Source organism: Alligator mississippiensis, chromosome 4, assembly GCF_030867095.1.
Source record: "Alligator mississippiensis isolate rAllMis1 chromosome 4, rAllMis1, whole genome shotgun sequence".
Classification (NCBI taxonomy): domain Eukaryota; kingdom Metazoa; phylum Chordata; order Crocodylia; family Alligatoridae; genus Alligator; species Alligator mississippiensis.
In genome coordinates this window covers 161,459,403-161,481,364 of record NC_081827.1, presented here as the reverse complement: position 1 = coordinate 161,481,364, position 21,962 = coordinate 161,459,403, and the positions used below count along the sequence as shown (strand labels likewise).

General features: G+C 50.0%; 1 protein-coding gene across 1 annotated transcript in view; it reads right to left on the bottom strand.

Annotated features, from left to right (window-relative positions):
- Positions 1 to 21,762, bottom strand: part of PLCD3 (phospholipase C delta 3) — a 54,112-nt gene extending 32,350 nt beyond the window's left edge. Inside the window, exon 1 of the mRNA XM_019476046.2 lies at positions 21,424 to 21,762. Within this exon, the coding sequence (XP_019331591.1) occupies positions 21,424 to 21,544 (121 nt within the window). The 5' untranslated portion in view covers positions 21,545 to 21,762. The remainder of the gene's footprint in view (positions 1 to 21,423) is intronic.
- Positions 21,763 to 21,962: the final 200 nt, after the last annotated feature.

Sequence of the window (21,962 nt, the reverse complement as noted above, 5' to 3'; positions counted from 1 at the left end):
AGGCCCTGGCATAGGTGAACATACTAACAACTGTGTAGCATTCAACTATGACATCAATGGAGGAGGCATCTGAACTCACCAGCAACCCACTGTCTTGGCTTTCATTTTGCAAGTGCTGCACAATGGTCCTTTCCAATGAAGAACATGCTTTCTTTCCTTAAAATGTCTACCATGGAAGCGAAAAACAAGAAAGACCCACCCTCCCACCAGGAATACATGCTGTGTGACTTGAGGCAGATCTTGCCATCTGTTTCCCCTCAGCTTGTCTTGATTATTTGAGCTATCAGTTGCCAAAACCTGGCCTGGGTCTCACTGAGTGCTGGGCATGATGGGGCCCTGATCTCAGCTGGGGCTGCAGAGTGCATAATTACAGCTTAATGTTCTCTGGAGTAGTAGGTGGGGATGGGATGTGGCTTTCTGGCCCCAAATCAAGCTAGGCTTGATTGGGGCTGGGAAACAGACTGCTGCAGGGTCCAGCTCTGGTGCACCAGGCACATCTGAGGAGCTCAGTGAAATGGCCCCCTGTACAGACTGCTTCTAAGACACTTCTACCTCCCTTTTGTAAGCAACTGAGATAACAAAAGCTGCAACTGCCCAGGGGCACCACCTGTTTCCTTGCCTGCCTCTCTTAGTCACAGCACACAGTCTTGCCAAGGTGGCTACAAACACATCCTCCTCTGGAACAGACACCCTGCCCCTTCCCCAGTAACTCTCACACCCAACTTGGAAGCCAGTTGCTCTCCCAGCATCTGCCCTTCTCTCCCCCTCATCTGTGCCCAGACTCATATTCACATGATTAGACCCAGACCCAAGAGTGTGAGGTTGGGCTTCCATTCAAATCAGCTGGAGCTGTGGGTGCCCAACCCCCCTGAACATCTGCCCCGATGGGCCAGCCTTTGTTAAGAACCCAGGGCCACATTATTTAGTGCTCAGCACCCTCACACATGAGCAAATCCTCAAAAGAGATCTGCTCCCAGCATGTACCCAAGATACTGAGCACTTGGCAAAAACCCGGCATTTGGGCATCTCAAAAGGGAGGCACCAAACCCCACAAGCCACTAATGGACAGACAGACCCAGACAGGTGCTTCCAGTCATCTGGAAGGTGCCTGGCAAGTGCAGGAAAGAAGCATCTCCTCAGGCCATGCCCACTATAAAGAGGTGTGTTCATGGCCAGTTTTATAGGGAAACATGCTCTCCCCATCCAGACTCTCCAGGCAGGCCAGCTGTAATCTTCTCTGGATGCTATGCCCCAGTGTTGCACAGCTGTGCTCCAATGTGGTCTCCATTTACAAGAAGGGGAGAAAGGAGGACCCGAGTAACTATAGGCCAGTTAGTCTCACCTCAGTCCTTGGGAAGACCTTTGAGAAAATTATCAAGGAGCACATCTGCGGGGACCCAGCATGGGAGGTAATGCTACGGGACAACCAACATGGGTTCATTGTGGGAAGATCCTGCTTGACTAACCTTGTTTCCTTTTACGACCAGGTCATAAAGTCTTTGGATGCAGTCGCTGAGGTGGATGCTGTCTGCCTGGACTTCAAGAGGGCCTTTGACACTGTTTCTTACCCCATGCTCATAAAAAAACTAGGCGACTGAAGCATTGATGCCTACACAGTCAGATGGGTGGCATATTGGCTCGATGGTCGCACCCAGAGAGTGGTGGTGGACAGGTTGTTTTCAAACTGAAGGGATGTGGGCAGTGGAGTCCCCCAGGGCTCGGTCCTGGGGCCTGTACTGTTCAACATCTTTATTAGCGACTTGGAGCTGGGTGTGGAAAGCACACTGTCCAAATTCACTGATGACAAAGATGTGGGGAGAAGTGGGCAGAAGGAGGGGAGGGGACAGAATACAACTAGATATAGACAGGTTACAGAGATGAGAATAGAATGGAATTCAACGCAGACAAGTGCAAGGTGCTGCATCTAGGGAGAAGGAACCTGCAGCATACCTATAGGCTGGGGAACTCCCTTCTCAACAACACAGTGGCTGAAAGGGATCTCAAAGTCATTGTTGACTCCAGGATGGACGTGAGCCGCCAATGCAAGGAAATGGTCAGTAAGGCTAACCGCACCTTGTTGTGCATCTACAGATGCATCACAAGCAGGTCCAGGGTGGTGATCCTCCCCCTTTATGTGGCATTGGTCAGGCTGCAATTGGAGTAATGCGTCCAGTACCAGGCGCCACACTTCAAAAGGGATGTGGCTAGCATTGAGAGCGTCCAGAGGAGAGCCACTTGCATGGTCGGGGTCAGCAGGCCAGGCCCTACGAAGATAGACTAAAGGGCCTGAATCTATTCAGCCTCCACAAAAGAATGCTGAGAGGGGATCTGGCAGCCATTTACAAACTCACCAGGGGGGACCAGCAGAAAATAGGCGAGGCTCTGTTTCCCTGGGCACCACCAAGGAATAATGGCTACAAATTGATTGAGGGTAGGTTCAGGCTTGATATCAGGAGGCATTAATTTACAGTTAGGGCTGACAGGCTCTGGAATGGGCTCCCAAGGAAGGTAGTGCTCTCCCCTACCTTGGAGGGTCTTCAAGAGGAGGTTAGATAGATAGCTGGCTGGGGTATTATGATCCCAGCACTCGCTCCTGCCCAGGGCAGGGGGTCGGACTTAATGATCTGTTCAGGTCCCTTCCGACCCTAGAAACTATAAAACTATAAGCTGCTCCTCCTCACAGAAACTATCCTGTTTCCCCAAACAATGAGTGATCTGCCCCTCCCCACAAAGGACTGCATCAAACCGAGCCCCTGGCTGCGCTGCAATGCAAGAAGCAGCCCATGACTCAGAGCCAGCAGCACCGGCTGCACGTGAAAACCAGAGGGAATGACCCACTAGAACTCAGGCATTAGAGACCATTTCCTCCACAGATGTTGTAATTAGGCCATAATTAGCAGGGCTACATCCTGTCAGGAGTCTATCCTAGTCAGGTGCATCTGTGTCACGTCAGGTGTGTGTCCACACACCCAGCATGTACATACAAACATTACAAAATAGGTGCTATATATAGCTCCTGCTTACTGTTATATATAACCCTGCAGCCTCAGCACTTGGCTTTTGGAGAGGCAGGCCCCCCACCAAGGGTTAATGGAAGCAGGAACTCTTCTCCGCAGAGGCACACTCAGCACTATCAGTATGCACCTGAGCTAGCCCAAAGGGGAGGGGTGTGTGTGTGTGTGTGTGTGTGTGTGTGTGTGTGTGTGCGCGCGCGTGTGCTTGTACATGGTGTGGGAGGTGGACTGGGTGGGTGTTGTGCGTGTGTGGTGTGTATGCGTCTACACGTGCGCCTGTCTCTCCCTCTCCCAGTTCAGGAACTTCATGTTGTACAGAGGGGATATTCCTCCACATCCTGAAAGTGCCACCCTGGAGCAGCCTACGTCCTGCATCCTGGGACAGGTAGCTCCCCTCCGCTTAGGCCCAGGGCACAGGAGTGCCCCCAGTGCCCAGCATTCTGCAGGGTTTTATCTGGGGGTGGTATAAGGCACACATGGAGAACTCCTGGGGGTGGCAAAAGACGTTTTCCATGAAGGGCAAACCAATGGTGGTAGAATCTTTTTAGGAAGATCAATCTATGGCTGACCCATCACAGCCCCCAGGGGTCCGTTAGCCAGGAGCTCCCAGATCAAGTGTGTGCACAGAAACAAACCTTCCAGCATGCCAAGGCACAGCCAGTCAGCCACTGGCTTCTGAGCCCAAATGGGTTGGACAGGTCATGATGGGACATGATTAAACCTGGAGGTGGGACCTTCTTCTCAGCAACACTGCAATATTCAATACTGAGAAATGCCTTCCTGACATCTGGACTCCTATGATCGGTATGATACATGTGTATCTGCATGTGCTCATGCCTTGGGTAATGTCCTGGGCTGGTCTCATCCTTCCAGTAGCCCCTGAGAGACCACCTGAGGTACACCAGGGGTACAGCCAGTCCTAGGTGTCCTTCACAGTTTCCTCAGTGTTGAAAATCAAGTGCTGTTTCCCACACAGCATGACAAAGCCCACCTCTGCACTCCTGCTTCAGCCATTTCTAAACAGAGCTGCAACCAGGCCAATACAGATACATACACATACACATATGAACTTGATCACACACGTGGGCCCAGCCACAGGCACATGGCACACACACATGTGCCTGTGGGACTGCCGTTAGCACTAGGCCAGGCTCCAAAACAAAGCACTCACTCTGCAAGCTGCCTCTGTGCTAAGCTGAACAGTACGATCAGCTGTCAGAAGAAGCAGTGGTTGGATGCCAACTAGGTGCTACCCAGCACAATACCACCTCCCTCCCAAATACTGGTCCAGAGACAGGATTGAATTCTGGTCAGACACCTGCCCCTGAGATCACCTGGAATAGGGCTGTCCAACTTCAGTGTATTCAGAGGCCATTCACTGGCTTGGCCTGAAGGCCGCCAGTTCGATAGCCTTGGTCTGGAGCTTCCAAACCCACCAGGCTCCCACCAGGTGCAAGGCAGGGCTGGCTCAGGCCTCTATCATTAATATATATGCAGTAAGGGGGGGCATCTAATCCTATGAACACTGTCAAGAGTCTTCCAAACAGTGGAAAATGCCCTCCTCTCAAAGCTTCCAGCACTTCACGAGAGATCCTCTGTCCCTGGCAGAGCACATAAGCATGTGGATCTTAGTTTTCAGAGCACTGGTCCAGGAGCATAATAATCCAGTTGCTGTCACATGCTTGGCCTAAGCCACCTGCCAGCTCTTGGTCTAATGGATTACTGAGTATCAGGGGATTCCAGTTTGCAAGCAGCCACATGTCAGTGGCAGATGAAAGCAAGGATAAAGGAAGAGATAAGCAGCCTAGATAAATGAAAGAATGGGTTATGGATTATTTAGAGAAGCTAGGGGTTTTCACATTTGCGTGGCTGGATGGGATGCACCCTAGAGTACTAGAACAGGCTGAGATAATTTCAGAACCATTGGCTAGCTTCTTCGATAACTCATGGAGGTCAGGTAAGGTCCCAGATGACTGGAAAAGGGCAAACACAATGCTTAACTTTAAGAAGGGGAAGATGAAGGATCTGAGAAATTACAGACCAGTCAGCTTGGCCTCAACACCTGGAAAGATTATGGAGCAAGTCATCAAAGATCTATTTCTAAGCACCTGGAGGAGAACAAAGTGATCAGGAACAGCCAGCATGGATTTAGCAAGAGCAAGTCATGCCTGACCAACCTGATTTCCTCATTTCCAACCTATGATAAGGTGACAGGCTCTGTAGATGGGGAGAGCAATGGATATGATATACCTCCATTTTAGCAAGGCTTTTGAAATTGCCTCCCACAACATTCTCATTAGTACACTGAGGAAATACAGACCAAATGAAAGTAACTGTAAGGTGGATACGTAACTCGTCAGATCATCATGCTCAATGAATAGTCATAAATGGCTCAGTGTCTAATTGGGAGGAAGTGTCATGTGGGGTTCCCCAGGGGCTTTTCCTCCTCTGGTATTGTTTAATGCCTTCCTTATGATTTGGAGGAAGGGACTGGGTGAACAATTAACAAACCAGAAGATGAAACCAAGTTGGGTGAAGTTGCAGACACTCTGGAGAGTAGGGTTAGGATTGAGAATTACCTTGATAAACTGGAGAAATGGTCCCAAATCAGTCAGATGGAATTCAACAAGGACACATTCAAAGTCCTGCACTTTAGAAGAAATAATCACGCATACAAATACAGACTCAGGAATGATTATCTAGGATGAACATGAGCTAACAGCGTGGTCTTGTTGCAAATAAAGCCAATAGCATACTGGGCTGCATTAATAGGAGCATTGTTTGCAAATCAAGGGAAGTGATTCTTTCACTTTATTCAGCACTGGCGAGGTCTCACCTGGAGTACTGTGTCCAGTTTGGGGCCCCACATTTCAAGAAAGATGCGGAGAAACTACAAAGAGTCTAGCAGAGAGCAACAAAATTATTAGAGGGCAACATGACTTATGAAAAAAGCTGAAAGAACTAGGATTTTTTTAGTCTAGAGAAAAGAAAACTGAGGGAGATTCAATAACAATTAGGGGAATTATAAAGAAGATGGAGACAGACTGTTCTCTGTGGCCACAGGAGACAGGACAAGGAGCAAAGCTCTTAAATTGTGACAAAGGAAATTTAGATTGGATATTAGGAAGAACTTCCTAACTGTAAGGATAGTTAAACATTGGTACAGACTATACAGAGAAGTTGTGGAATCTCCACCCTTAAAAGTTTTAAGACCAAGTTAGACAAACACTTTACTGGGATGGTTTAGTCAGGGACAATCCTGTCTTGAGCATGGGGCTGGACTAAGTGATCTTCTGAGGGCCCTTCGAGCCCTACTTTTCTATGATCGTAGGTCCCTTGCACTGATGACTTCAAGGGCATCTCCTGAGATGTAGGCACAGCCACTTTGGATGAGACATCACAGAAAGCCTGGTTCCTGGGTCTGGATATGTCCTGTGTAGGTACCAGAGAACTTATCCCGAAGTGCAGCTCACTTCAGCCAGTACTCAAGTGGAGCCAGCTCTGGGGGGAAAAGCAGTAGGTGTTCAACAGCAAATCATAACACTGCAGCAGTCTGAGGAAAGAAAGAAACAGCATCTAGCAGAGTCTGTAAGAGGAGTTTAGGCAGGCAGTGCCCAGCCTGGGATCAAGTCCAGACATGAAGCTTCAGAGACACAAGTACAGCAAAACCATTTGGAGAGAAAAGGAGTGAAAATAGATGAGTCTTGCTGCCAACTTGGACACACAGAAGTTAGTAAAATGAAGCATGAGAAATCCAGGGCTATATGTCCTGCCCTTCTGCCTATAGAAACTACTGGGTCACAAAGCTTTATAGTATCTTTAGTCATGATGGCCCACAGGCAAAAACCTCCGCTATATGTTCCATCAGAAAAACAGCACTAACTTGGATCACAGAGCCAGTCAGAAGGCCACCCGCCTATTCACCTCCTCCGCAACTTAACAAGGTCTCTCACTCAGTTATTACCCAAGCCCGATCCTACTTATCTTATAAAACAGATCAAAACTAGCATTACCCTATCCACCACAGCAAAAGCCCTACCCCTTTCATCATGCATTTTTTTTTAGTGTATGATGATAAAATGATCACAGAGCAAGGGAAAACATATTCACAATTTTATGTCCAAATGTTGCAGCCAGCTGATGGCCTCAAGTGTAATATCAAGCAACTGAAGCATAAAGGTAGAGGGGTGGGCACTTCCTGCCACAATATCAGTCCAAATTATATCCTTGTCTGCTCAAAGGATAAACAAAGACACCCCCACTCCCACCATGCATCCCACTCCAGGCAGCAACCCAGCGAGGAGCTGTCCCAGACCAGCTAATCAGGCACTCACCTTGCCCGAGAGCAGTTGCGCAGGCCATCTGGCAAAAAGATGCTGAGCTGTATAACTATAACCTTGTTAGCTCCACAGGAAATGGGGTTGGGCAGAAGGGAGACCCCAGAGACAGGTTCTCAGACTGAATCCTGTTTCACAGTGCCTCTGAATATCTTTCTGCTGCTTCCCAGTGAGTCTGGCCCACACAGCAAGCAGCGGTGGGGGGCACTGAGCAAAGGAGAGCTCGCTCTCACTGGGCAGGGCAGGCTGCCGCTGGGATTCTGCAGTGTTGGCAGCTAGGGGCATACACGCTGCCTCCTGGCTGCCCTGCCTGCAGTTTGGCTTTGATTAGCTCCTCTGCAGGCTGGCATAGCCAATGGGACCGCGAATCCAGGAGCAGCAAAGTCAGCAGCTTGGACCTCCGAACACCCTCCTCCAACAGAGCAAGCAGGAAGCTGAGACATGATGGTGACTGCACATCAGAAACACATAGATTAAACTGACAGCCAGCATCACCCAGCAGTGCCTGATGCCTTCTGGTCAGCTTCACACAGCTCTGTCCGCTTATTAGGAGAACCCAACCCCAGCCCTGGCCCCATGCCACTGCAAAACCCCTCAGCCCCACACAGCCCCAACAGCCATCTGCACTCACCCACACCAGCCCTTAACTATCTTGGGGCTGCACAGCTCCAAGCAGGATTTGGATCATTTAAATTGCAGTCACACTGTCTGAGCTCAGTTACACTGGAGTAAATCTTGAGGGGCTTCACTGGGGTCGGTGCACTTGGGCAGGTTGCAAAATCACAGCAAGGAGATTCTTTTGCAAGTCATCTCTGCAGAAAGCCCTCTGACTGAATGGGCCACAAAGACTGAACTTTATGCATCCCCCTCCTCCTCTGTCCCGAAGCACAGCCATCTGTTCTGTACCCATCACTGCATTCTCTGATCCTTGAGGGGCGGCCCTCCTGCTCAGTGCAGGGCAGAGAAGCTGCCTCTACTCATATCTACTCTGTGATTCAGGCAAGAGAGCAACATCCCTCTGTCTCATACCCACACCCACAATTGGACACAGAAGCATGTTCCCCAAGATCTACCTCTTGAGGCTCACTCAGGGCAGCCATAGAAGAATCGCAGCCCCTGTGACAGGCTGGGGGAAGGCTGAAGATGACAGATGAATATTTGACCAAACTGTACCTGTGCAGAGAAGGACACAAACCTTCCCCTTAGTTAGGGTTGGACAATTATTTGGGCTGGAGGGCTTTTTAAGGAGTTTCTGTGAGCTGCTGTGGGGTGGAGAGGAGGGGGCACAGTGTTCACCCAGCCTGGCCTACTGCAGCAGAGGGGGTGCAGAGCACTTTATCCTATCTGGCCTGTCTACCCTGCACCCGCCACCAGGAGTGCCAGATGGAGCAGGCAAGTGAGCAAATGGGCAGGCAGGGTCTGCATGGAGACTGACCCAGGACTCTGGTGGGCAGGGCCACTCAGCCAGGTGGTTGAGATGGGGCTGCGGGTGGGTGAGAAACACCATCCAGGAGCCGGACGGGCAGCTGGGGCTGGGGCCGGGGCCGGGATGGTGAGGTGGTGACAGCACAGCGCCAGGGCTCAGGGCAGAGCCGCAATTTGCTCCCTGCATTCCCTGCAATGGGCACCAGTTCTGCAAGCAGGGATGTGCGGGGAGCAGAACACGGCTTTGCCCTGGGCCCCAGCCCCACACTGTCACTGCCCGGCCATCCCAGCCCTGCCCACCTGTCCCACTCCTGGACACTGCTCCTCACCTGCCCATGGCCCCCATCCCATCTTCCAGGCCGAGCACACCCTGCCCATGGGGGCCCTGAGCCAGTCTCCATGGAGACCCCACCCACCTGCCTGCTCCATAGCTTCCACTGCCCGATAAATTCCTGCCCATGGCAGGGGACCAGACTTGATAATCTTGCAGGTCCCTTTTGGTCCTATGATTCTATGATCTGTCAGGTGCCCCTGGCAGTGGGTGCAGGGCAGACTGGCAGCAGCAGCTGGGCAGACTGAGCCACTGCTGCCCTTGCCCCACCACATCCCCAGTAGTGACAGAACCTGCTACACCCACCACGGCCTGGGCTCCCCCAATACCTAGGCTGGGTAGAGCTGAAAGATCTGCCGTGGGCTGGATAGAATTCCTTGGCAGGCCAGATCCGGGGTAAGGGCCATATTTTTCCCCACCCCTGCCCTTAGTGCATCACTGCTGCCCAGACCTCCTGGGCCTATGGGCACTGTGCAGGACTCAGGATATCCCACAACTGATTCAGGACAGCTAGCCAAGGAATTATTTCTAACTGAAATCCAGGCCCCTTCCTGTTCCTGTTCCATCAGGTGATGTACACACAAAAGGAAATTGAACTAGACCATTGCTGGGGTTGGCCAGGAATGCCATTATCAGGGAGGCAGACGGGCTTTCTCCTACCTGACTGCCACCAACAGCCACCCTCATACTCTGCCTTACCCACAGATATTTCCTCCCCTCCCCACCCCTTGGGATAACACAGCTCAAGCTGTGGTTGCTGCAGTGCAAGCAGCCTGGGGCTCGTTCAATCATTGGTACGTGAACTCTTTACTAATCCAGCTACAGATTCCCTTGCTCCTTCTTCCCTGGGGTTAATAAAGCAGCAACATTTCCTCTGAAACTTCCCTCCCAGATGATCAGCTCGTGCTTCGCATCAATATTGCAAGCCCCAGAGCTGGCAGTCCACCAGCCCACTTAGGAATGATAACAGGGCCTACCACTGTCTGATGTAGTACTGCTGGCATGAGTGGAATTCTGCCAGAGATGACTTGACTCTGCCTATGGGCACGGATGCCAAACAGCTCCCAGGAGGTTCCTCAACTTGAGAGGGCACCCTGTTCTCCCCTCATTCTGAGGACCTTGCTTGCAGGCAGTTCATGCAGTGCCCAGCTGTTGTCCAGATGTTGTGTTTTCCTCTGCATAAGAGCTTGGTATTGCCCTGGTATTTCTGCAGTGCCAGCTATCTCATCAACCCCTTCACTGCCACACTCACAAGCCAACAGCAGTTTCACTAGAAGAGCCACTCCAATGAATGGAATGCTGCTGGGTGACTGCACACTCATTATCACTCACTTGCTCTGCCAGCCTGCTGTGATCTCCTGTGACTACTGCAAATAACCCCCTGTTTTCATGGGGAGGGAAGTACCATGTTACTGTTCCCTGGAACTGCAAGTATAAACCTGGAAGTTGGGAGACATGGATTTTGGTCCTGGCTCTGCCACTGACTCAGGGAGCAGGTCTTCCCCACACCTCTCTGTGCCGTGGGAAATAGGAGTAATAGATCTCTTTTGCTTCTCAGGTGGTTGTGATGCTGAACTAGTACACGGAGAGTGCTTTTGAGATCCACAGTGCATGGCTACTATAGCCCTGTAAAGCAACATTATTTTACAGGACGGGGAATTTAAATATTTTCCCCAATTTCACCCAGAGCTATAACTAACACCCAGGAACTGGGCTTGGTTAGTCCCAAGTCAGTCCACACACACACACACACACACACCGTGTTACTGCACAGTAAGGTGTCTACACATGCATTACTGTGCAGTAACTAATTGGGCAAAAATGTGATGCCTGCATGATGCAGGTATCAAATTTATGCTCAAGTCAGTGTAAGTTGCCATATTTACTGTGCAGTATGTGCGTGTAGACACATGCCTGTACTGCGCAGTAATTTTGGTTGCTGTACAGTAAATGCACACGTGTAGACGTGCCCACAGTGTAACTTAGAATCCAGTAGTCCTAATGTGGAAATCCCTGCTCTAATCACTGGTCCACACGTTCTTTCAAATTCAAAATCATTCAACAACAAAGTGGAAACATGGCCCCCCAGTGAGAGGTACAGCCATAGGATGGAGACACAAGTGCTGCCAACAAATATAAAAGGGCTGATGTTCTGTACCTGCATCAAGCTGTGATCTGCTCCCATTAGCAATGTGGTTCCTGTCTCCCTAGACAAACTTTGCAGGAGGATGGAATGATATCACATTACAAGCTGTTTGGGGCAACGGCTGTGTTGTACCACACCTGACACAGTGGAGTTCTGATTTCCAGCTGGGGTGTTTAGCCACTATTGAAATGCAAATAATAACAATGACAGAAGTGAAATCAAATCCAACCTGGCTGCCTCTCAAAAAGATGCTGCAGCCAACCAAGACTTACTGGACTCACCACAGGGATACCAGGGCAAGATTTACCAGCCTATGCTACACAGTTGCATTTCTCAATGTGTGGGTCATGACCCAAAAGTGGGTTGCAAGCATATATGAAAGAGTTGCAAAAAATCATGGAAAAATACAGAAAATCACGGATTTTCTCCTTTAAAGGAGAAAAATGTGGGCCCCTTGCAGGCTGGCAGAGTAACAGCCTGCCAGGGGCTGCTTGGGGCTGGGAGGAGTGGGATGCAGGGGGCAGGGGGTGCCATGTGCATGTGTACATGCACACATGCACATGGCAGCCAGGCAGTGGGGAAAGCAGCTCCTGTAGCTCCCCAGAGGTAAGTCTATGGGGGGGGCACAGGTGATGCATCGGGGGAAGGGGGGGCACTAGCCCCCCCCCCCAGATTTGTGCATCTACAGCAGGCATGGGGCTGCAGCCTGGCTGGACAGGCATGGGCTGGAACTGCCTCCATGGCCCAGCAGGCTGGACCCGGCATGAGAGGGCAGAGCAAGGTGGCAAAACTCACTGCCATGACCAGGAGCCCCGCACCAGCCATGCTGCCAGAAGTGCAAGGAGTAATGGACAGTGGGGTGGGGGTGCCCACAGCTCTCACTACTGCTAACCACTCCCCTCAGGCCACAGCTCATTCCCGGAGGGAAGGCGGGGTGGCAGGCAGCTTGAGCAGCCTGAGGGGAGCGGCGGTGGCCGAGCCTTGGCATGGAGTAGAGCCGTGGCCCAGTGCATGAGGGGCTGGCAGGGGGAAGAGGTAAGGGCACCCCCCACCCCAAATCCATTAGTCCTCGTGCTGCTGATGGCACAGCTTGACATCCCGCTCTGCCCTCCTGCGCTGGGGTCCCACCTGTGTTGTTCTCAAAAGATCAAGGAGTTAAGTTTATAGAATGATAAAGCTTGTTTATTCAGAGAGCAGTACTCTGCCTGCTGTTCCCTCCCGCAATCCCCGGGACAATGTAACAGCTTATACCTAACACTCTTAAAGGTATCCACACATCTTCCCCCTTTACACCTAACGTATCCCCATATAATATTAACATTGGCAGTTTAGTTCGACCCATAGTTAAAGCATATTTTAACAGGTCTCTGTTAGTCTTTGTGTTGGCTTTTTAGCTGTAAGTGATCTTCTAGTTTCTCTGCATTCTCAATCCTTATTGGTTCAGTTCTTGTTTGGTTTCCTTGTTCAGATGTCTCTACGTCTGTGTCATTTTCAATCTCCTCTGTCATTTCTTGTTGCTTTGATGTTAGCTCTGTTTCCTTTGATAAATCTCATGATGCTGCATCTTTATGAGCTGCAACTGTGGTCTATTCCTTCTTAACACCTGTCCTTCCAGTGTGACTACTTTATAGGATTTGCAAGCTACTTAATGGGAAACATTCGACCATCTGAAATAAGCACTGTATCTGTGTTGTGCAGTTGTGATAATTCCCTGGTACCCCTGTCATAGTACCATTTTTGTTTGAGTTTGTTGAATGTTTTAATGTTTTCACATCTTGCTTTTTATTCTGATGAGCAGAAGATTTCATCCACAAGATCTGGCAGCCTGATTTTAAGTTTCCTGTTAAACAGCATTTCTGCTGGGGACAATCCATGTTTCATGGGTGTTGCCCTGTAATTTGTGACAGGTAAACACTGGTGTGTGGATCTGTAACTTTTTTCAACAATTTACTCACTATTTGTACTCCATTTTCCACCAGGCCATTGTATGTTGGGTATTTAGGACTTGACGTGTAGTGATGGAATCCATATTTGTTTGAAAATTCTTTCAACTCAAGGCAGTTGAATTGAGGTCCATTGTCTGTTCTCAAAATTTATGGAATCCCATGTCTAGCAAAAATCATTTCAATGTGAGTTATGACATGGCTTGCTGTCTTGCTTTCGAGCAATGCAGTTTCAGGATAGTAAGAATAATAATCCAGCACTAAAACATATTTTTTTTCCTGCATGCATGAATAAGTCAATGCCCACTTGATACCATGGGTTCCTCCATCGTGGGCTCTTTTTTTTGCTCTGATCTGTACTTTAGGCACATTGTACAGGCCTTTACAGCATCTTCTATGTCATTATTTATGTTGGACCAGAATAGAGTACCCTTGCTCTCCTTTTGCATTTTTCAGTGACTAGATGCCCCTCATATATTCTGTTTAACACGTCTTTCTTTAGAACCACTGAACAAGTCATGAGCCTTTGAACAACATGTCGTCCAGTACTGAGAGCTCTTCTTTGAACTGAGAGCAAGGGCTAGGCATATGTTTTCCAGGCCACCCAGCACCAATAGATATTATCACTTTTTGCAATGTGGTGTCCTGAGAGTAGCTTCTGCAATTAGTGCCCACATTTGATCTGTGACAGAAATCACTCTTTTAATTAGGTTAACATGTACTATGTCTGAGTCTGGAATTCTGCCATTTTCTGTTGTGTCATATGCTCTGGACAACGTATCTGCAATACGTCAATGTTTTCCTGGAGCGTACTGTATGTCTAGATCATAAACTTGCAGTTGAAAGAAAAGTCTCTGTGATCTGGGTAGTATGTCCATGTCTGATAATCCTTTCTTTGCTATAGTTGCCAAAGGTTTATGATTAGTTTCAGCTATCACAGGCTTCCCATAGATGGATATATGAAATCTACTACAGCTGTATACCAGAGCTAAACTTTCTTTCTCAATTTGTGCATATAGACACTCTGACTTAGAAAGTGCCCTAGATGCATATGCTACTGGTCTCCAGCTATCTCCATGTTTTTGAAGCAAAGCTGCTCCAGTGACGCCTTTATAAACATCTGTTGACAATTTTATGGGTCTTTTAGGGTCATAGTATTTTAGGACTGGAGCGTTCATTATTTTTTCCTTCAAGTTTTTTAATTCAGCTTCATGTTCATGTTCCCATATCCCTGAGGCAGGCAATTATTTTGGCTGGAGGGCTGCTTAATGAGTTTTGGTGAGCTGTGGAGGACCGCATGGGTAGCCCTGCCCCTTGACAGTTGCCCTATCCCCTGGTCTCCATCTTGGGACCAGAAATCCTGTCCCTAACCCCTGATCTTTGTCACCGGAAGTCCCTCCTATTGCCCCCCAAAAATACTCTTTTTGGGAGGGGAGTTTTGCCATCTTGGAACCAGAAAAAAAACAACAAATCATACACTAAAAGTCAAACACCTACTATAACATATTTTTTAATTTTATTACAAAAATATTTTTGTCATGATTTGTGTTTATACTGTGTATATAGAGATGACTGCATAATAACTCAAAAGTAAAGTTTTAGTTTTGTATATTGTGTGTGGGGTTGTGTGGGGTGTGGTTGGGGATATGTATGGTGGAAGTGGGGGTATGTATGTATGGTGAGGTGTGGGAGGGGTGTTGGGGGGCAATAGGGTATGTTGGGGGTGTATATGTGGGAAGGTTGTGGGGGTAGGGTGTGGGTATGTAGTTTTTGTGGGGTATGAGGTATTGTGCCGGGGTGTGGGGACCCCCAACATCCCATGGTGCACAGCCTCCATTGGCAGCAGCAGGAGCACCAGCAGGTGGCAGGCACTCATTCCTGGAGCAGACACTGCCGCCCGGTGGCACGCGGCTTCAGCCAGTGCTGCACATGGGGTAAGAAGCGCAGCCCGGCCAGGCTGCCTCTATCATGGGGGCTCTGAGCAGCACACATGCAGCTCTCACGCTCGCACGGCACCGGGGAAGCCCCATTGGCTGGAGCCCACTGCCTTCCCCACCCCCTGCCACGCAGGTCCCAGGACTCCTTGGGAAAGCAGGGGCCAGGGCTCCCCTCCACCTCCTGAGTGGCAAGGGGCAGGGAAGGCAGTGGGCTCCAGCCTGTGAGGCTTCCCCCCAGTGCTGTATGATTGTGACAGCTGCATCTGCGCCACACAGAGGCCCCACAATAGAGGTTGCCCTGCTCGGCTGCTCGCCTCACCCCTGCATGCAGTGCTGGCTGAAGTCATGTACCGCGGGGCAGCAGCAACTGCACCGGGCACATGTGCCCACCACCTGCTGGTGCTCCTGCTGCTGCCAGCAGAGGCTGTGCGCCATGGGGGGGGGGGGGGGGGGGGGGGCGGTGTCCCACATCCCACCATGATCCCTCACATCCACATGCTGCCCACCAGAGCTCTGCATTCCTGCCAACACCTGGGCACGGACTCCATACTGCCACTAGCCCCAGCTCCACACTCTGTGCTCCTGCCCAGCTACAGCTCCCCCTCCCCCCACCCCCGCCGCTTACCCACCTCGTGCCCAGAGCAAGCGGGATGCCAGGGAAGCCAAGCAGGTCCCCCAGCAGCTTAAGCAGTGGCAGTAGCAGCCCCACCTGGAAGCTGTGTGCTGGCTGAGCCAGGCCCTTCTGCACACAAGGCTGGGAGTGAGGTGCAATAGGGTATATTGGGTGGAAGTGTATATGTGGGTGCCTTGCTCCCACCCTCGTAGGCAGAAGGGCTGGGTGGGGTACAATCAATTGATGGGTGCCTGTGGGCCAAATGAAAGTGCTGGGCTGGCTGAATCCAGCCCACGGGGCATATTTGCCTGCCCCTGCCATATCCACTGAGTTTTCTTTTGTAGGAATGATCTAAGGTGTTTGGTCTGCTCTGATAAGTTAGACAGATATTTCTCTACAAAATTGATTATTCCCCAGTAATCTTTGCGCTCCTTCCTTATCTGTAGGGGGTGGCATGTTTTTAATGGCTTTAACCGTTGCAGGACCAAGGCCCATGCCCTTTCTCAGAGAGCTTTTCTCCCAGATATATTATTTCTTTGACCTTGAATTTGCATTTTTGTTTGTTCAGTTTCAAACCTGCTCTGCAAGCTCTTTCTAATGAGTTTCTTAACCTCAAGTCATGTTCTTTCATAGTATTTCCCCAAACTAATACATCATCAATATAAAGAATAGTTCCATCAAGACCTTCAAAAAGTTGTTGCACCTTTCTGTGAAATACTTCAGATACAGAGCACAGTCCAAAAGGAAGCCTATGAAAGCAATACCTTCTGAAGGGTGTGTTGAAGGAACATAATCTAGTGCTATTCTTTTCTAGGAGATCTTGCCAAAACCCAGAAGAGGCATCCAAAGTGGAGAAATATTTAGCTTCTGCCACGTTGCCAAATCTTCCCTGGTGGGAATGGGAAAATGCTCCCTTTTGTCATGCCTGTGGATCCAGACACAATCTCAAGGATCCATCTTTTTTTTTCTATTATGACCAGTGAATGAACCCAAGCAGTTGGTTGCTCTACTTTTTCCATTATGTACATGTTAACTAATCTATTTCCTTTTCCAGTTTCTCCCTTAATACAAGGGGAACATTTCTTGGAGCATGTGTGGTGGGAGTATTTGGTTCTCTTAATTCTATCTCGTATTCGGTTAACGGTTTCCCTATGCCTTGAAACACATCATAAAACTCTTCTTTTATGTTTTTACTTTCTAATCCCTCAATGGCATTTATTCTCTTAATAAAAGAGTTTCACACGTTCACAACCCAGTAATTGGCACTAGCTTTCCTGGGACTGTTACAAACCAAATTTTTACTATATTACCCTTGTATCTAGGATACAGTGTACAAACATCCTTGGTTGCAATCAAGTTCTCATTATATGCTCTAAGTCTCATTTTCTTATTCTCATCATACATAGATTTAGTTTTCATTTTTGGAATGATGTATTCTGGTATTAGATTGACCTGTGCCCCTACATATAATTTAAAAGTTACCATTAGTTCATTGGTATCCACAGTGATTACCCAGTCCTCAGAAGAATGAACTTCTTGCATTATGCCAATGAGGAATTCTTCCTTTTCCTCATTACATAGAGCATGCACTCGCTGTTTCTTCTGTGTTGCATCCTGCTCCTTTCTGCAAACTCTTGCTAAGTGATTGAATTATTTGCATTTGTTGCAGTGCTTACCAAATGCAGGGCATTGCATGGATTTGTAGTAACTCCCACAGCATCTGCAGCTGACCATTGTTTCTTCAAGCAATTCTCTTTGGCCTCTGCTTGCCTGCTTCATAGTGAGGTGCTCCTTTCTGTATTGTTTGTGTGGTTCCTTAGGTTTTTGAAGTCTTGTAATCCTGTCTAGTTCAGCTTGTTCGGTTTTTTCCTCCAAATTCTGCAGCCTGGCATTTGTTATCTCATCTGCTGGGCACATTCTAACTGCCTGTTCTAAATGAAGCTCAGGATCCTCTAGCAGTCTTTTCCTGAGGCTTGTATCCCTTATACCCTATGCAATTTGGTCTCTGATCATGGACTCTTTTAGGTCTCCAAAGTTGCATGTCTGGCTCAGCAGTCTGAGGTCTTTGACAAACTCCTCTTTTGTCTCACATTTTTTCTGCTATATCATGAAAAAATTATACTGTTCAAAAGTTTTGTTCTGCTTAGGTATACAATATACCTCAAACCTTTTAATCACTGTGCCATAGCTTTTCTGTTCTGGTTCTGACAGTTGTAGGCTAATATAAAGAGAGAGAGCTTTTAGGCCGGCTATATTTAAAAAAAATAACTACCTTGAGTGAATCTTTCTTTTCTGTAGCCCCATTGGCTGTTATATATATGGTGAAGCTATGCTTACATTTCTTCCAGTTTTCTGCTGCATTGCTGGGCAGCTTTAATTCCTCTGGACTTCTGAGATGCTCCATTTTTTCTTTCTTCATACCCCACTTCTGGTACCATATGTTCTCAAAAGACCAAGGAGTTAAGCTTATAGAATGATAAAGCTTGTTTATTCTTACAGCAGTACCTTGCCTGCAGTTCTGCTGTTCCCTCCTCCAATCCCAGGGCAAATGTAACAACGTATAACCTCTTAAAGGTATCCACACATCTCTTGCTGGGCCATGGAGCCCGCTCCTGTTCATGCCAGTCCAGCCAGGCTGCAGCCCTGTGCTTGCTGTGGGTGCACAAATCGGAGGGGAGACATGTGCCACCCCCCCATGACCCAAACCTCCTGCGCCACACACTGGGGGGCTAAGGCTGGGAGGTAGGGGGCAGCAGGTCGGGAGTGAGGGACACCAGCAGGGCTGGGGGGATTGGGGGCTGTGGTTTGGGAGTGAGAAACTCTGGCAGGACCCAGAGACTGCAAGTTGGGAATGAGGGGCACCAGCAATTTTCATTGTGCAAACTGCACAATGATGAATGCCATTTGGGAGTAATGGAGGATCACGTGTTGATATAGATTTCATAGACATTCGGGCTGGAAGGGACTCCGGAGGATCATCAAGTCCAGCCCCCTGTCCCAGGGGCAGGAAGTCAGCAGGGATCATAAAATCCCAGCAAGATAAGCATCCAAGTGTGTCTTGAAGGCATTCAAAGTGGGTGCTTGAACCACCTCCAGCGGCAGTCTATTCCAAACCTCGGGGGCTCGGACAGTGAAGAAATTCTTCCTTATACCCAGCCTGAATCGGTCGCAGCGGAGTTTGTGACCATTTTATCTTGTCATCCCTTGGGGCACTCTGGTGAACAGACGTTCCCCCAGATCCTGATGAGCACCCCTGATAAACTTGTAGGTGGCCACCAGATCACCCCTGAGCCTGCGCTTTTCCAGGCTAAAGAGCCCCATGGCTCTCAGCCTGTCATCATAAGGTCTGTTTTCCTGACCTCTTATCATGCGTGTGGCTCTCCTCTGCACTCTCTCAAGCTTCTCCACATCCTTTTTGAATTGTGGAGCCCAAAACTGGATACAGTACTCCAGCTGTGGCCTCACCAAGGCCGAGCACAATGGGAGAATGATATCCCAGGATTTGCTTGAGAAACATCTATGGATGCAAGCCAACGTTTTGCTCACTTTACTAGCCGCAGCATCACATTGCAGGCTCATGTTCATCTTGTGGTCAATCATGACCCACAAGTCACTTTCATCTGTAGTGCTAGCCAGCGTAGCACTGCCAAGCCTATAAGCATGCAGCAGGTTTTTCCTCCCAAGGTGAAGAACTTTGCATTTATTGGTGTTGAACACCATCGGGTTCTCATCCGCCCATTTCATGAGCCTGTCAAGATCTGCCTGGATCACCCTCCTGTCTTCAGGTGTAGATGCTTTATCCCAGAGTTTAGTGTCATCAGCAAACTTGACCAGTCCGCTTCTGACACCACTGTCCACATCATTGATGAAGATGTTAAATAGTATAGGCCCTAGGACAGAGCCTTGAGGAACCCCACTGGTGACCGCGCACCAAGACAATTGGCTCCCGTCAACCACCACCCTCTGGGTCCTACCACGGAGCCAATTCCCCAGCCACCGGATCGTGGTGAAGTTGAGGCCGCAGTTAACCAGTTTTGCCAAGAGGTGATCATGGGATACCAGATCGAAGACTTTTTTAAAATCAAGATATATGACATCAATATCTTCCCCTTTGTCCAGGTGATAGGTCACCTGGTCGTAAAAGGAAATGAGATTGGTCAAGCAAGACCTACCTGCAACAAACCCATGCTGGGTATCCCTCAAACCCATGCTGGGTATTGCTGTTAATGTTTTCCTGTTGTTGTTTTCTGTCTTTAAAATTAAGACTGTTGAGCTGCTTTAACTTGTAGTGTATAATACGTATTTGGGGGCCAAAATACTTGTGTGTTTTCTGCTTAAACTATTTACTGGGTTAGTACTGACCTTCAATGTTTACAAATGGGTCCTGGTACAAAAAAGCTTGAGAACCACTGCTATGCAGCAAGGTGGGCTAATGGTCCTTTCTGACTCAAATACTCTGTGAAATGCCCTATCCAACACATTTCCTGAGAGTTGAGTGCTCTGGACAACGTATGTGCCGGCACAGCCTCTGTTCCCAGAGTTACATCCAAACTCTACAGTCAGGCCTTTTCAGACACCCAGCTTTTGGGGAATTGGTTTTATTCGTATACCTCCGGATAAGAGGGCAAGTCAAGTGCCCTGAGGACTTCAGGAAAAGGCTCAGCTTTCACCAGTGCCAGATCTTCCAAGGATCCTAGTAGCCTGGCTTCACATTGGTCATAAAAGTCTGTCTGAGTGCTTAGAAATCCACTCCTGAGCATGCAAAGGCTTCCTCAACCCTTGGCCTCTCAGGTGTGATGGCTGGCAAAGGGCTCTTTCAGTGCCAGTTGTGATGAGGCACTGGACTGAGACTTGCTCAACTCATTGCACACACGCCAGCACACAATCCTTATTCAGGGCTGTGCTGGATGTGAAACCGCAGGCTGGAGTCATTACACTGCAACATCAAACTGCGGTGTCATTCAGGGACAGAGTTGCACAAAGAAATCTGAACAAGACAGGCATTAACTCCTCAGTTGCTTCCTGCTCTCATTGGTCTCTTGGGGATCTTTAGTGAATATGAGGGGCAGAGATAGGGGAGATGCCACCTAGCAGTGATGGGTATCAGTGGCGCCCCGCTGCCTGCACCAGGAGCAGAAGGGGAGACTCTTCAGATGTGCCTGCCTGGAGCCAGCGGGAAGAGTTAGGTGCACGATCCCCACCATCAGGTCAAAGCTGTTACAAGGATGGGAAGGCTAGAGGGAAAACCTGGGGGTGTCATTCAGCTCCACATTAAGAGCTGTTCCATGCTAGAAGTGGGGGGCCCTACAGCATCTACCCGGGGACACCGAGCCCAGCAAAGCTTCCTGATGCGCAGCCCAGCTGCATACAGCCCCGGCTGTGAGGGCAGCCCCGGCTGTGAGGGCAGCCAGGGGATATCCCCCCCCTTGGAGGAGGGCTTAGGTGCCAGCTGCCCCTATAGACAGGGCCCCTCACAGCCTGGGGTGGGGGCGCGGGTTGAAGCTGGGCGAGTGCCTGATCCCAGGGGCGAGCTGCTCTGGGGGATGCCTCCCTGCAAAGCGAGGGGTGTCAGCGGGGGCAAACCCCCCCCCGCCCTAGGGGCCGGAGCAGCGAGGGGCCTCTCAGGTGCCCGGGCTCCGAGGGGGCAGCAGGGATCCCGCCGGGACGAGGCGCCTACCCAGCTTCTTGAAGGCTCTGCCCAGGCGCCGGGCGCCGCCGCCGCAGCCGTCCTGCGCAGGGACTTGCTGCTGCTGCTGCTGCTCCACGCGGGGCTTCTTCTTCCTCCGGCCGCAGATCATGGTGCCCCGGCCGCTCCCGCGGGCTGGCGGCCCCGAGCCGCCTGCGTGTGCAGCCGAGGCAGAGGCGGGCGGAGCGAGCCCGGCCCCGCTGGCTCCCGCTCGCTGGCGGGACTCACATTTCAAGGCGCCCCGAGCGGGCCTGGACGGGACGAGTCCCCCTCCCCGCGGGGCCGGCCCCGCGCCTCTGCCCGCCCCGCTGGCTCACAGCCCCGCGGAGCTCATCTCGGCCCACCCCCTGCCTGAGGCAGGATCAAACCCTCCCGCGCAACCAGCACCCAAACCCGCTGCCGCCAACCCTGACGCAACGCGGCGCTGACATCCCAGCCCGCCGCAGGGCCAGCGGGGGGGCCTCCTCCTCCTCCTCCTCCTCCTCCTCCTCTCAACTACGAAAACGCTGGGTTGAACTTTATACCAGTCA